Source organism: Pezoporus flaviventris, unplaced genomic scaffold (assembly GCF_033815535.1).
Source record: "Pezoporus flaviventris isolate CSIRO_AGI_PZ_B2104156 unplaced genomic scaffold, CSIRO_AGI_Pfla_v1 ptg000015l, whole genome shotgun sequence".
Lineage (NCBI taxonomy): Eukaryota > Metazoa > Chordata > Aves > Psittaciformes > Psittacidae > Pezoporus > Pezoporus flaviventris.
In genome coordinates, this window is record NW_026892563.1 from 26643156 (window position 1) to 26658237 (window position 15082).

Here is a 15082-nt window from a genome sequence, read left to right on the forward strand (position 1 = left end):
GTCCCTCACCTGTTTTCTTGGAAGAATATGCTGCAACTTTGCTGAGAAGTCTTTTCCTTAGAGCTTTCCTACTCTTAGATCTTCCAAGTACCACAGGTAATTAAAAGGAAAGAACAACAGAGTGATGCTTCTGGTAATAGTTTGAATTTAACTTTTTATTATTTCCTTTTATCTCTTTAGAATGAATACCACAACATCAATGCTGAACAGAAATTTTTGAAGAAGCTTATAGACAAGAACTTTGTGGTCAATTTGACGTGAGAGCTGAGTGGAACATATGAAGAACAATCACTATTTTCAAGATTTAAAAAAAAAAATATATTTTTTTGTATGACATTTTTATTTTTTAAGTGCAGCATGACTGTTTACTGTTTAAAAGAAACACAGAAACCTCACTAAGGCAGAATCTTCTTCTAAGCCCAAGGGTAAAAGACTATTGCAAACAGTTAACTGAATTTCTGTGAAGCTGTCTAATAATGGGAAAACCATGAAACTTTCAGCTGAAAGTATCAGGGATATATAAAAATGTGATGCATATCACTTATTTATCAGCAAGAACTCTTTACAAACAGTCACTTCTTTGGAATACTTTTGTTTCTGATGTTGTCCCCCAAGAATTACCCTGTCAAAACTGAAAAAAAACAGTGTTTAATAAGTAGATGGATGTAAAGTCTTGAATGTCTCTCCTGTAGTATGAAAACAGCTGTAAAGCGATGCCTATAAATCCTTACTGTGTGGCTGGGAGAAGGGGGAACACACAGAGTGTGCAGGTTTTGGTCTGCCCTCCTCCTGAGGAGGGGACATCCCTCTTCAGCAAAGAAGCCACAACTTCTGCACTGGCCATCAGCTCTGAACAGCGGTCTGCCTTTGCCAAAGATGGAGACCCTTCGGCCCTATTTATGGACGTGTTGGGATTGACAGTGTTTGTGGTGTAACCAGTTTATGGAAAATCATACTCCCCATCCTGCGCATCCAGTAAATTTTGCAGTTTGTGACTTGGAAAAGAGGGCGTATGAAGACTGAAGAGTTGTCCTAACAGCTTCCCTGAGACTACAATGGAGATGTGAGCTGGGACACAGATGTTCATGCCCGAGTTTAAATTTGGAGCCAATGCTTGTTGGATTCCTAGATCTCTAGGACAGGATCTTTTGTATTTCCTGTTTGCTTCCCAAGAATCAAGGTGTATTTTTCCAGACCAGAACAGTCTCCTTTCTCAGATGCTGTAATGTGCTTCCACCTTTGAAATGTGTCAATTTGAACAATGAATGTTTCCATTTTTGGAATAGAGTGTGCTTGGGGAATACCAAGATGTGCCTCAGCTGAATTATCACTTGGCTTCTGTTTACTTGTCCTGTCTTGACATTTAGGTTTAAAGGTTGTGGCTGAACTAAATCATTTAGTGGTTTTTAATTGAAACATGTGATGAGATGTTTCTTTGCTGTACTGGTTTGTCTCAGGCAAGCCAGCTGAATGAGTTAAATCTGCCTGGAAATGCCCTTGACAGCTGTCAAAGCAGAACAAGCAATGTGTTGTTCCAATTCTCTCGGACGGTGTATTATTTTCTTCTAATTGTGTCAGATTTGCAGATCTTATGTTACCTTGATCAATCACATCTAAAGAAAGTACAATGAAGTCCACTTCAAAAAGAAAAAAGACATCTTTAAAGTTGGTAGAAAAACCTTTGCTGCTTTTAAATAAAATTATATAGAGAGGTTTTTAGTACATTTAGGAGCAGTCCAAACAATTAAGAGATGAATACAAACCTCTAGCAGGTTGAGAGCACAGTATTTTTTTTCCTAGAAGCTGAAGGTTACGAGAGTACCAAATGCAGTTTCTTTGCTGCAGCAACCTAGAGGAATAAGCTCTGAAGTGACCAAAGAGTCATCTTTCTTTTTTCCTGTTTCTCTTGAAGAGTGATATATAGGTGTTTAAATAGGTATTTAAAACCCCCATGTTCCTGTAGTTGTCATGTCCAGCTTCAGCTCCTTGGCTCTGCTGTTTGGGAATCAGTGAGGGCAGTGTGATTTGGGGGGTAGCTACAGCCAAAGAGGAGGAGGTTTGTGCTGTTACCTAATGACTCCTGAGCTTTGGTCCTTTTCATGCAAAAGGAACGTATCTGAAATAATTTTGAATGTCATAAGAATCTGTGTTAAGGATTGGGGAAGGACCCAGACGTGTCCCCAGCAAGGGTCAGGCTGTGCCATGGTGTCCTGCGATCTGGATGTGTGTCCTTTGGGCCTAGCTGCTGCAGGTGATGGTGCAGGGGGTGACCACTTGTCCAGCTGTGCCCAGGGCAAGGGCATGCAGGGGAATGGAACATGGGCGGTGTGGGGCTGTGGTGCTGGAAAGGGGGGAAACCAGAACTGGAAATGGAGGAAACCAGAATGTCTTCCCCATATGACAGAAGGGTTCTTAGTTTTTTGTTTGTTTGTTTGGATTTTTGGTGTTTTGTTTTTTTTTTGACATTCATTGTTCTGGGATTTGAGGAGATAGTTGCTTAAAAAAAAATCTGAATAGAAACAAGTAGGGTTTTGCATCTGCAAAAAGTGATGCTATGCCTTTGCTTCCACCAGCATTTATTTCTCATGGCAATTTCAGTTCATTAAAAAGGTTTTTTGTCACTGCAGTGATTTGAACTCCTGACATAGTAATTCCATGGGAAAGAAAATGTGTATGTAATGCTTTTCACAGAGGCCGTGTTGAGTGAGCTCTCTTTGTGTAGAAGTCCTTGGCAGATCTCAGACTGTTGAGAATAGAGCCAGACAGAAGTGGTCTGGTATGGGCTGTAGCCATGGATCCAGCCACATCCATGTCTTTCTGTACGCTGACCATGAGGATTTTGTCCAAGAGAGCTGTAGAATTTGCTCTCTCCCCAAAGTCCTGCATTCTTGTGATGGTGCTGCTGTTCCCCTCTGCTTCTGCAACCCCTGTCCCCAGTAGCAGGAGGTGGGTAGGGAGCTCTGCCTTTGAGGATGTGCGTATTTTCTATGCTAAATTGCCTCTTCAGAGGGTTTTGTTCTGTTAGAATTAGAATCCAAGGAAAGTAATTGGAAAAAAGGCTTCGTGGCAAACAAATGGTGTTCCCCAAACTTTTTACTTAGGCTCCTTTGCTATTTTTCTACCACATCAGCTTTTTTGGTCTCCCTAACAATTTTGTTGGGTTGGTTGGTTTGCTTGGGGCTTTTTAATAATGTTTTTGGATTCTCAACACATTTAACATGCTGTCCACAAGCATTTAGCCCTATCAGCTGCCCCTTTTTATTGTATTTCTTCTTAATAAGCCTCCCTGTTTGTGTGACTGACATTTTGGAAATTAAGCAATACTCCCAGGGATGTTTTCCCCCTACTGCTGTGCTCCTGCAGGGGCGTCAAGTCCACGTATGCCAGGTTACTGTTCTGGGTGGCTGGGGAGCATTTACAGCCAAACTGTTCACTTGGGACCGAGACAAGAGCTGGTACTGTTGCTAAACCACTGGGCACTAGGGCTTTGGAAAGCACAGCTTGCAGGCCAGTAACTTTTTCTTCAATACTAAGCAGCAACTCAAGTGATTGATTTTCCCTCCTGTAAGATGTTTCAGTAAGATTCTGTGTACTCCAACCCTGCTTCATCACCTGCTTCACATGGTCGTTTCTGCTACACTGCCTTGAGGATGGGAGTGGGTTTTCCATCAGCTTCACTTGGGCAGGAATACCTGAGTGAGTGTTTCACAGATGATGGTGCCTATTCTATCCAGGCATATGTTTCCACATGCACTTTGCAGAACCAAAGACTTGCCTTGGGACTTTGGGAAAAAGAAATAATACTAACTCCAAAAACTTAGATCTTTTTTTGAGAGTGAGCTGCTACTAAGATTCTGTTTTTCTAGTTTTGTCATTCCTGAAAGTGAAATCTCTGCACTGAAGCTTCCCTTTAACAGCTCCCCTTTGTTTTGAATCACATCGTCATCTGCCAAGCTGCCAATCTTGAATGCCAAGGTGCTGCCAGCTCTGTTTCCATGAGTGGTAACTGTAACTATAGGTACCCAGTACCTCCTGTCCATTTTCTTCCTGTATCAATTGCAAAGTCAAGTGCTCTCATCCCGTCTTCCTCTGTCCTGTTCTGCAGCAGCCTGCTGAGGTCTGAGACCGCAGCACCTTACAGCAGAGGTGCTCCTGCATTTTATCTGCCGCCCTGCTCAAAACACTGCACCGTAGTAAAGACCCAGCTCTAAGGTAGTGGAGTATGCCCAGAACAAGCAGGATGGCAGGTGTCAGCTGAAAGCTTGCTTGGGCTCAGACTTTTAGGGTTTTTTTTGTTTGCTTTCTATCAGGAAAGTGTTTTTTTCTTCTGCTGTAATAACTGAGAGAAGTACTGAGAGCTGACTTAAAAAGGAAGGTTGCAGACTATTGCACTAAATACGAACCTGAGAGTGCCTGAAAGGCATGATAAATGACATTTCCAGTGACTGTATTGGTGATAATAATACAGAACTTTGGTGTCTAATTATGAGTATATGGTACCTCGTTTCCTAGGCTATACTTTCCCTTTTTAACAGTTCCCTGGGAGGTGGTATAAATAACTTTTAGATGGAGTCTGATTTTTAAGAACATAGGAAACCCAACATTTCTTTCTGGTATCAGTAAATACTTACTTTATTTACCATTTGTCTTAAGTTTTATATGCTTTTAAAGTGCCAGCTGTATTTTGAAGACATCCTTGCAGTTGTGTTGCATGAAATTTTGAATGCTACAAATGGAAAGAGATTATTGTCCTGTGAATAAACTCTGTTAAAGACAGTGCCCTCAGGCTTATTTTTGCAAGGTCAGCACTCTCTGCATGTGCAGATGCGCAGGCATGGTCAGCCCCATTATTAATGGTGTGTAAAGTACACACAGTGTTGTCAGATATGGGGTTGAGTTTCAGAACAAGCTTTGGTGCTTAGTAAAGCAAACAGAGCTGAATAGGTCTGAGCTGTACTGCAGGTGGAGAGCTCACTCCACGCTGAGCAAAAGCGAGGCTGGGACATAGCTTTTTTGTGGGTATGATCCAGAGCAGCATACTCCTGATTTCAGTTTTTCATGGTTTTTTTTTAATCTTGCCTGTCTTATGGGGGACTTCCAGGGGATTGCTAAAATAAAAGATGTTTAACTAGGAAGATGGTGTGTGATGAAAAGACTTTAGATAGAAAGTGGGAGGCACTGATTGTGATACTTCACTCATGTTTTGTTTTCTCTTTCTCTCAGTATGGTAAAACTGAGATGCTGGGGAGCAGGGAGCTGCTTGGGGAGCAGGGAGCTGCTTAGCCAGCAGCTTCAGGGAGTCTTAAGGGAGGTTTAGAAAAGGATTACCTGACACAAGTAGGTATGAAATACCTTCATTTTGGTACTGACAGTTTAGGAGTTTGACAGCCTGGAGGGAATGCCTGTCTGGGGTGAGACTGGGGGAGCTACACCATCGGTTATAACTTACGCATTGAATAATAGAACTGTTTGGGTTGGAAGGGATCTTAAAGATCACGGAGTTCCAACCCCCTGCCATGGGCAGAGACACCTTCCTCTAGACCAGGTTGCTCAAAGCCCTGTCCAACGTGGCCTTGAACACTGCCAGGGATGGGGTAGCCACAGTTTGTCTGCCAGTGTCTCACACCACTCATAGCAAAGAACAACTTCTAGTTTCTCATTTAAGTCTACCTTCTGTCAGCAATGGAGCCACAGTTGATTAGTGATGTAGATCAGTGACAGCTGTGCTGCTGCTTTCACACTAGGTTTATGCTGCAGGTGAAAAATGGGAATGAGGTGTCATAGGAAAAGCTGTTTCCAAATCCCAGGGAGAGCCAGGGTCATGGTGTGAGTCTCCCAGCCTGGGCTGCCAGCCAGAGTTTTTGGGAGATCAGAAACCCTTAGTAGTGTACCTCTACACTGCCTGATTTCTTGGCTTCCCACGTGTTGAATGTTCCTTCTAATGTTTCTGCTGAATGAAAACAGGATTTTAATTTTTTTTTTAAGATATTTAATAAGATATTTTTTTTTCAAATCAGTACAAAAATTTTAAATACAAAATTATTTGCTTTTGACATCTCTCTCATATTCTGAGAACACACTGAAGTCACCAATGCCTGGTAAACTGTCCAGCCGTTCCTGCCACCGTTCCATAGAATTTCTGAGATAAAGCACCACATTATATCACTGGAGTCCTTAGTCAATGTTAGACTGCATTAAACTCTGCATTTAAATAACAGTAATGCCAGTTAAATCCAATCTTAGTTCTGCATGAAAAATCTAGTTCATTTTTGAATCAAAAGCGGTAGCATTAGCTAAAGACATTGAAGAAGTGATGAGTATTGAACTCGCTCAGCTAGCATAACAGTGTGTGATGTGCAGCACCGCACAGGGAACCACAGCAAAGCACCTTGCCCTTTGGAAGCAAATACTTCGGAGGTGAGATTAGCACCATTGATGAGCAGACAGCTCTCACAGGGAAGTTGCTCTCCTCATGTACAGAAAAGATGGAGGCCTGCAGGTTCTCCTTGGCAACAGGTAGCATATAAATAAGGATGGGAAATCAGCTTTTACATAAAACACAGTTCTTGGATAAAGTTGCATGATCAGTATTGCTGGTAAAATTACTGGTTCATCTCAAACAACAAACTAAAAGTTAATTAACAAGCAGAGCTACTTCTGCTTTGCCTAGTCATTGAAGAAGAAACTGATTTAACTTGTGTTGAGTGGCAGAACAGGTGTCTCTTTTGTCAAGCCAGACAGATGCAGGTTCTTATCATGAGTACAGAAATCTGAGCAAATTTATACCCACCCTTCTGCATTGCCGTGTGCTGGTCAAAATGTCTCCATCATGTGGCAAAAAGCAAATGGGGAACCCCTCAGTTTTGTCTCTGATCTACCCCAGCTACTTCAACTGTACAAATGCAGATGGAGGCTCTCTGAGTGCTGCAGCACTGGGAGGTGAACCCAGCGCCTGCTAGCGTCAGTGGGCACATTCAGGGTCCAGTGGCTCCTGGAGGAGGGCCCCGAGGAATAGTCACACCATCAATACCCCTTTTCCATCATAAATAAATCATTCAGTAAAAACACATCTGCAGGAATACGTTATGTGGGGGGAAGGGAAATAAAGGTCCCCAGCTAAGAGACCTATGCTTGTCAGGCAGACCTGCTGTCAACCACCACCACCCCCCCCCCCCGAAAAAAAAACACAAAACCAACAAACACCCAAACAAATAAAAAGCCACTCAATTTTTTTCCGTATTATTTGAGACTGACCTATTCTGGTGTAAGTCACAGGTTTTTATCTTGTAACTACAGTCAGTGAAACACACAACAGGAGTGAGTGATGCACACTGACCTGAACCTTAGCACTGAATTATTGTGGATGAAGTAAGCATGGCATCACAGAAATATATAGCGTACAGCTAATATGTCCCCCTCGGGTGCAAAATACTGCTTCTGAACCTGATAAACATCTGTAGATATGTTCACCACACCTTTTTTATTATTATTTTTATAACTAGCTGTGCATAACGTTAAACTTTGTATTTTATTTTTTTTTTGTACAAGATGGTGTGAAACAGTCATAAAATGCATCTTTCATAGTATAAAATTTGAAGTAGAGAAGAAAGGTTTTGACTCTGTGTGTGTGTGTCTGGTTTTTGTTTTACATGGGATACAATAAATATCCTGAAAAAGACGAATGAACGTACTGCCCGGCATAGAGTCCTGCCGCCTGCTCGGATGGCATCTGAACGTAAACCTTGTCTCCGTGCATCAGCGGGACAACGGCGCTGCCCGAAGCCTGGTCCAGGAAGCCCTTCTTGTACTCGTCGTAGGTGTACATCAGCGGCTCGTTGTTCTTGAACAGCGCCACCCAGACGTTGGCCCCTTTACAGTGCACGTGGTAAGCGAAGTAGTAGATGCCGGGGATCTCGCAGGTGAAGATCCCTGTCTGGGGGTTGTAGTTCTGCCGGCCGTTGTAGAGGAGCTTATCGAACTTCACGGGCACCCCGACCCGGGGGAAGGGGGTGAGGAGCTCTGCCGTGAATGCTGGCATCTCATAGACGGCACCGCCAGCCTTGCCTTTCTTGCCCTTGTAGCTGTAGGGGGGCTTGAGGCCCTCTATCCCCGGCCTCACCTCGGGCAGGTACTGTCCCACGGCCGGTGGAGTGGGTGGGATCACGACCGGGGGACCCGGGGGCCCGGGAGGGCCGGGTGGCCCCTGGAGTCCGGGCTGGCCAGGGGGACCGAGTGCTCCAGGCTTCCCTGGGGGTCCCTGCAGCCCCGCCGCACCGGGCTTGCCTACGCCAGGGAAGCCGGGGGGTCCGGGCATGCCGGGCTCCCCCTTAGCCCCTGGCAGCCCTGGGGGGCCAATGGGACCGCTGGGTCCTGCAATGCCCGGGATGCCCGAGGGGCCCTGAAGACCCTGGGCACCGGGGAGTCCTGGCTCGCCCTTCGGCCCCATAAGCCCTGGGACACCCGGCAGCCCCGGCAAGCCTTTGTGTCCAGCCTCCCCCTTGGGTCCTGTGGGGCCTGGCAGCCCCCGCAGCCCTGGGGCCCCCACTTCCCCAGGGAAGCCTGGCTTTCCCGGGAACCCCTGCAGGCCAGGTTCACCCTTGGGACCAACCGGTCCTGGTGGCCCAACAGCACCACCTTCTCCTTTGGGTCCCGGGAAGCCAGCGGCCCCTGGGGGGCCCATGATGCCTGGCAGCCCCGGCTGGCCTGGCTCCCCTGGGGGCCCCCCCATACCAGGTGGCCCTGCATGCCCCTTCTCCCCCTTTGGCCCCAGGGGCCCCGGCAGGCCACCCACTCCGCGCTCACCTTTGGGCCCAGGGAAGCCTGGCTTCCCAACCCCAGGGAGGCCAGGGGGCCCTGGCAGGCCTGGCAGGCCCTGCTCCCCTTTGCCACCCGGGAAGCCAGGCTGGCCGGGGATGCCATCCTGGCCTGGTTTGCCGACTCCAGGCAGGCCAGGAGGGCCTTGCATTCCGGGGGCGCCTGGGGGCCCCTGCAGCCCCAGCTCTCCTGGGGGTCCGGGTTTGCCCAGGGGTCCCTGTGGGCCAGGGAAGCCGACCATGCCTGGCTTGCCAACCCCTGGCAGCCCCACGGGGCCAGGGGGGCCTGGCAGTCCAGGCGGACCCTTCAGCCCCGGCAATCCTGGGATCCCCACGCCTTTCTCCCCTTTTGGCCCTGGGATCCCAGGAGCTCCTGGAGGGCCCTTCATCCCAGGCTCACCCTTCAGCCCTGGCTGTCCCTGCAGCCCTGGAGCACCCGCTTTCCCTATGCCAGGAAGCCCGTGGGGCCCTGGTGGTCCTTGTGGCCCGGGTATCCCCATAGGCCCAATCTCCCCCTTTGGCCCCATCTCCCCTCTCGGCCCAGGGGGCCCCATGACCCCCGGCTTCCCCGGCATTCCTGGCAAACCTGGCTTCCCAATTCCTGGATATCCTTGTGGGCCTGGTTTTCCTTTGGCTCCTGGCACACCGTGGCCTGGTAATCCTGGTGGCCCAGGTGGCCCTCTTGGTCCGGGCTCACCAGGGGGACCTTGCTCGCCCCTTAGACTGCGCATGGGCATTTCTGGGTTGGGAAGAAAAGGAAAAGAAGAAAAGGGGATTGGAGAATCAACAGGTGATTGCAGTTGCATCCTTCAAGAAACACAAAGGCAGTTTTGAATGAATGCACTTGCGGTGCCTCCTGGTTTTGTGGTGGGCAGGGAAGCAGAGCTGGACAGCGAGTTACAGGCTGGTGTTTGGATCAAAGAGGATGTCCCAAACTTGCATGTGTTTCTGTTTCTATAAGATAAATATATCATATTTGCTTACTTTTTGCTGTGCAAAAGCTATTTGCCCTTTACTAGCATTTTTCACCTATACAACCTTAAGCAGCCAGATCTGCTTTTTGTTCCGTAGGCTAATCTACTCAAAGAGTTTTCTCAGGACATGGAAGCAGCTTGGTGCCCTCGTGCTGTAAGAGGAGTTGTGGCATAAAAGTGCTTTTGCTGTAGGGACTTAGACTAGCAAGATCATTTAAAAAAGATGGTATCAATGAGAAGTTTGTACGTGTATATGACTGCATTTTCACCAAGGATTTGGTTCCCAGTACGATACTACTGGAAACCTACACCCTCACCTAGCATTCTTAAGCTCCCACAGGTTTTTGCGTAGCCACATCTTGATAGAACTCTTCTAAACACTGCATAAAACATTTTTATTATCCAAAACTACATTTTGTGTGTGTGACCACTTAGCACTGCAGGTCAGGGTGAGGGCATTGCTGAATGAGAGTGGTTGTGCTGTGGTTGGTTGCTTTTCAAACTGCAGGCTTTTTGTGTTAAGTGGAAAGTCTGCTTCTCTCTCACTCTAAAATGGATAAAGAAGTGAGGTGTTTGGGGGAAGGACAGCAATGAGGTTTAGGGGCAGGAGAATTAACTGTTCTTTGAGAGGCAGAACTCCTCTCTCTCTGCACGTTGTGTTTTTTGCACGTACAAAACCTCCCTTGCTCACAAGATGGGTTAATTTTACTACAGCTGGTTGTGCTTGTTCAGACACTCCAAAAATAGGCCCTGAAAACTCCCATTTCCCTGAAGCCAGCAGAGGCTGTGGTTAAGCTGAACCCTCAATAAGACAGAGAGTTAACCAGCTTGTCTGAAGTCTCACTGCTCCCACAAAAATTTTATGGCATGGGATAATACTGGGTGTTCCTTGTTGCCTTTTGTATTTTGGACGCTTTATGTAGTTTTCTTAGATATCTGAATATTGTCAGAACTTCCTTTACTGGATACTGAAAGTGCTTGTACGTGCAGACTTGCACAGTAATGCTTGTATCTTCAATGCCTTTGTTACGCCCATAAATAACCTACAGAAAGAGGACTGCAGAGTCAGAAGAGGAATTGCTTGTTTTCATATGCAAACCTTTAAATCCCCCCATCTTCAATTCCTCCACACACACCTCGGGCAAATGGTGCTGTGGGGCACCAGGCAGGGCCGTGCAGGAGTGGTGAGGGGCATGCTAAGCCTACCTTTCTCCTTCTTGGGAGCCATGTCCTTGCCAAGCAGAGGCATCTGTGGGACCTCCTTCATGTACTGTGGCAGGTGGGGGTACTCTTTCCCATACTGCATGTGGGGCATCTCCTTGCCCATGTGCTGCATTGGGATGCCTTCTTTGCCCAGTGGTATGTGGGGTACTTGTTGTCCAAGGGGTTGGTACTGGGGCACCTGGGGTGGCAGCTGCTTGATGCCATAGTAGGCGCCGCCTTGAACAGACCTCACCAGCTCTAAGTAAATGGTGACAGCCACTGCCAGCAGCTGTACAGGGAAGAGCAGCACAGCCATCACCTGCAAAAAAACACAACAAAACCACGGTTAGCAGAAAATGTGTTTTAGTGTTGTGTGTCTTCCCTTGGTGTCGACCTGCTCTCATTTTTGCAACAAACCAGACCTGAAGTTCTGCAGACTGGCTCTGGTTCCTGTGTTGCCCTGGAGGACATCCTGCAGCAGGCCTGTATCTAGTTTATTGGAAGGTCTTACTCAAATAGTACTATTATACTGCTCATATGCATGTAGTTTTACCTTGCCCAAACCGGGCAGTGCCATCTGCCATTTCTCCATAGGGGGACCTCTCCTTCCCATCCCCAAGCTGCAGTGTGCTACTTTCCCACTCTTGTCACTACTATGGCACAAGGTTTGTGGAGCTCTGCTGCAAGCTGTGGCACAGGCGGAGAGCTGACAGGGGGGACATGTGGTGCCTCTTAAATGTTTTCTGCCCGTGAAAGCACCCCTTCTGCTATATTTTCCATAGCAATGAAAGCACAGTTTCTGCAGCTTAGATCTGTGCCTCGGATTGTGCCTCATGGCTGTGGGGTCCAGGGGGTCTCCATTTCTACTGCAGCTCCTTGCCAGCTTTCCTCTGAAGTGTCTCTCAGATCTCACCTGGAAGACAAGGGCCATGTAGGGGCTGTTAGGGCCATCACTGCCTCCGGTAAGGATCTGCAAGCCAACTGTTTTCTAAAGGCAGCTCATCCTAGTGCCTCTCCAACAGAACAATGGTGGTTTTCTTTCTTTTTCTTCTTTATCAAACTATAAGCTTGGGACTTCTTGTCCCATCAGCTGTTGTCTTTCCTTTCTACAGTAAGAACATTACAAGCACTGCTCATTTTGTGTGAGCAGCAAATCAAGAACCAGGAACTCCTAAAATATTGCAAATTTGGTGCAGCCTGAGATAACAAGGAGCCTCTCCATGTGTTTGGGTATTTTGCTGTTTGTCCCACAACCAAGCCCTGCAGGCAAGTCCTGCACTTCTCAAACACACATGGCAATTGCCAGGTCTGAGGCTGTCCTGCTTGTCCCTGCTTTTCCATCATCCAAAGATGCTTTGCAGTCCACCTGGGCACCCGGAAAAGCCAGCACCACACATGTACACCGGCAGGGCTCTGCCAAACAGCTCCCTGGGACTCATTTCCAGCAGCTGCTGTGCCCTGCTGAGCCCAGGTGTGCTGAGGTGCCCCGAGGGCTTTGTGCCACCTGGTTATTTTCCTGTCCTTCCCCAACAGTCAGGCTGGACACAGAGGACAACAAAGCAGCTGGGTCTGTGGCAGAGGGGCTCAGCACCACGACCCTGTGCCTGGGGAGAAGTTTTCCCCTTTCCCTGCTGTGGCAGTCCCTCGCCTCAGGCCAGCTGCTTGAGGGGGTACACCCCTGGCTCCGCTGCACAGGGTGAATGTGCAGCATGCAGAAGAAACATCCCCCCACCCCCGCCGCTTGGGGGACGGCGTGGTGGGCTGGGATGTGTCCTCACAGGGACCCTGCAGAGACCAGGCTTCAGGCAGGTAAAACCACCACCAAGAGACAGGGGAAGTGTGAGAAGTGGGTGCGTTTGGAGGGAGGAAATGTGTTTATGGAGGTGGGAGGAGCCACCGGCTCTGCTTGCTTTGTCTCATGCTGCATAGTGTTCCGTAGGCTTTCAAAACGGGCCTCAAAATAGTTTGGGAGGGTGGGACATGTCCCTGGTGGGCAGAAGGTGTGAGTAAAACTCACTGAGCTCAGGGACCAGGTCAGTGGCACCACGGGAGTTGAGCCCTGGAGTCACGACTCACGTTTTCCTCACTCACTGCTGTACGGCTCAGCCTGAGCACCAGGCAGGGTGGCACGGACTGTCCTGAGAAACCTCCGTGCTGTGGAGACCAGGTGGTAACCCTGGGTGTCATTTAGTTTTTGTTTTACTCCTGCTCCAAGTTCTCCGTTTGCTTTGTGTTAGCGAAGCACCTGGAGAAATGCTCGCTGCTCTTCTAAAACATTTCTCCTTCATTTTGCTCTGTGAGCTCTAATCTCTCAATGGAAATTAGTGTATCGTTACTTAGGGTATGGTGGCTAAATCAAAACTGTGTATTTAAAATAACCAGCAGAAAGTTAGTATTTTCAGTAATGATTGTAAATAGACAAATGGACTACATAAAAGATGAAGCTAAGTGTTAACAGCAAAACAAATCCTTGAAGAAAATGAAATACTGGTTAATAAACACTAGATGGAGCATCTGTTGCACAGCTGAGTTTCCGGAGTCACTTTCTTTTCCAGGAATTTTAAGGTCTTGGATGTAGCCAGCTGCCATGTGGCAAAGAAAACAAGAGCCAAGATGTAGAGGAGTTTGTAAGCGTAGCTAAAGCCCAAGCACAGTCACTCATCCTTGTTCTGCAAAGCATTTCAGCTCCATCTCCAGGGAGTTCAATGTGGCATTTAGCCCACAGCTGCCTGCTTTGCTGTCATCTGAAGGACCAGGGCCTTAGGACATGGTATTTCTGCTTAAAGCTCGATGACACTGGACTGCAAGGACAGCCTGTGCATGGTCAGCTACCACAGCTCGGCAGGGACGTGGGAACTCACTAACCTGATCCTGCTGCAGCTTCATCTGGACCACAAGCAACCTTTTTTTGAGGGGGGTGGCAGGGGGATGGGGACCCCCACTCTTGTCTCTGATGCCGTTTCTGCTCCCTTCTGCACTGTAAGGAGTAACTGGCTGCAGCTTTGCCTCTGTAGCTGAGCAGAGTAACGCCTGCCTCAGTTTGCTGGGAAAGTCCAGGCTACTGGAACAATTGCAGCATTCTGTGCATCTCTCCTAAATTAAAACATTGCTTGTATGAAGAATGCAGTGAAACCTTAAAAAAAATAAAAAAACTAAAGGATACTGTATGATTTAGGACTGTTGCAGAAACCTACAAGTATGAAAGGCAGGGTGGCTTTTGAAGGATGAGGTTATTACATTAGCTTCTTGGCTACTTTGTTGTTCTGGTGGCCAGTTTCTTGGAGTTTGTTTTTTTTTTAAAAAAGATAACTAGAGTGGAATAAGTGGAGGAGGAAATAGGTGAAATTCCTTTGGATGTGACTTTCCTGCTTGTTTTTATTACAAAACATGGCTTTGTGTGCAAGTGGGAGCTATTTGAAATAACTGAATAAAGTTTCTTACAGGGAGACACCATCCTGCCTGCAGCTCAGGGTGAGCTCAAGCTCACTCAGCCATGCCAAGTGTCACGCAACACACCTGCGGTCCAAGAGGCACGACCAGCAGCACAAGGGTTGTTTTTGTGTGTGCACATGGAAATGTTAGGGGAAATCAGGCCAGACTTCTAGAGATAGGAAGAATCCAGAAAATGAGGTGATCTCACTACATCTGTGTTCCCTTTAATGTTTTTTGACTCATCATAACCAAAACAGTGTGGCCTGGAAATGACATACTGCTTCTGATCTATTGGTTTTGGCTGGGGCCAGTGCCTCCGACTAGCTGAGGTGGGAGGCGGGGGTTTGTTTTCAGAACAACCTCAGGCTACATAGGACTTGGGCGTTTCCTGTGTGGGAAGGGGTCAGAGGCTCCCTGGTGCCCTCATGTGAGCTGTATAAGTCTTAGGCTCTGCCGCAGGTACGTGGGAAGCAGCCTGTGTTCAGTGCTGGCTGTACGGCTCGTCTTTCCCCTGGTCCCAAAGGAAGGAGGGATCAGACAAATTAGTCTTGATGAGAAGTGTAGTAGTCATGGGTGCGACTGCTACTGCTTGCTGCCTCCCAGCAGTGGGTTCAGCTGGATTATCACTATCAGACACTGGCACTATAAGGCAATCCTGCC

The 15082-nt window shown here is 47.6% G+C and overlaps 2 protein-coding genes across 8 annotated transcripts in view; one reads left to right on the top strand and one right to left on the bottom strand.

Moving 5' to 3' along the window:
* The window catches only part of ST3GAL6 (ST3 beta-galactoside alpha-2,3-sialyltransferase 6), a 46206-nt gene extending 44778 nt beyond the window's left edge, over positions 1-1428 (top strand). For all 4 annotated transcript variants that reach the window (XM_061453878.1, XM_061453881.1, XM_061453880.1 and 1 more), the window contains one exon: positions 181-1428. In XM_061453878.1, the coding sequence (XP_061309862.1) occupies positions 181-261 (81 nt within the window). In that variant the 3' untranslated portion in view covers positions 262-1428. The remainder of the gene's footprint in view (positions 1-180) is intronic.
* Positions 1429-7526: 6098 nt separating this feature from the next.
* The window catches only part of COL8A1 (collagen type VIII alpha 1 chain), an 83689-nt gene continuing 76133 nt past the window's right edge, over positions 7527-15082 (bottom strand). For all 4 annotated transcript variants that reach the window (XM_061453875.1, XM_061453876.1, XM_061453877.1 and 1 more), the window contains 2 exons: positions 10994-11309; positions 7527-9552 (listed from right to left, as the gene is read on the bottom strand). In XM_061453875.1, the coding sequence (XP_061309859.1) occupies positions 7646-9552; positions 10994-11306 (2220 nt within the window). In that variant the 5' untranslated portion in view covers positions 11307-11309 and the 3' untranslated portion in view covers positions 7527-7645. The remainder of the gene's footprint in view (positions 9553-10993; positions 11310-15082) is intronic.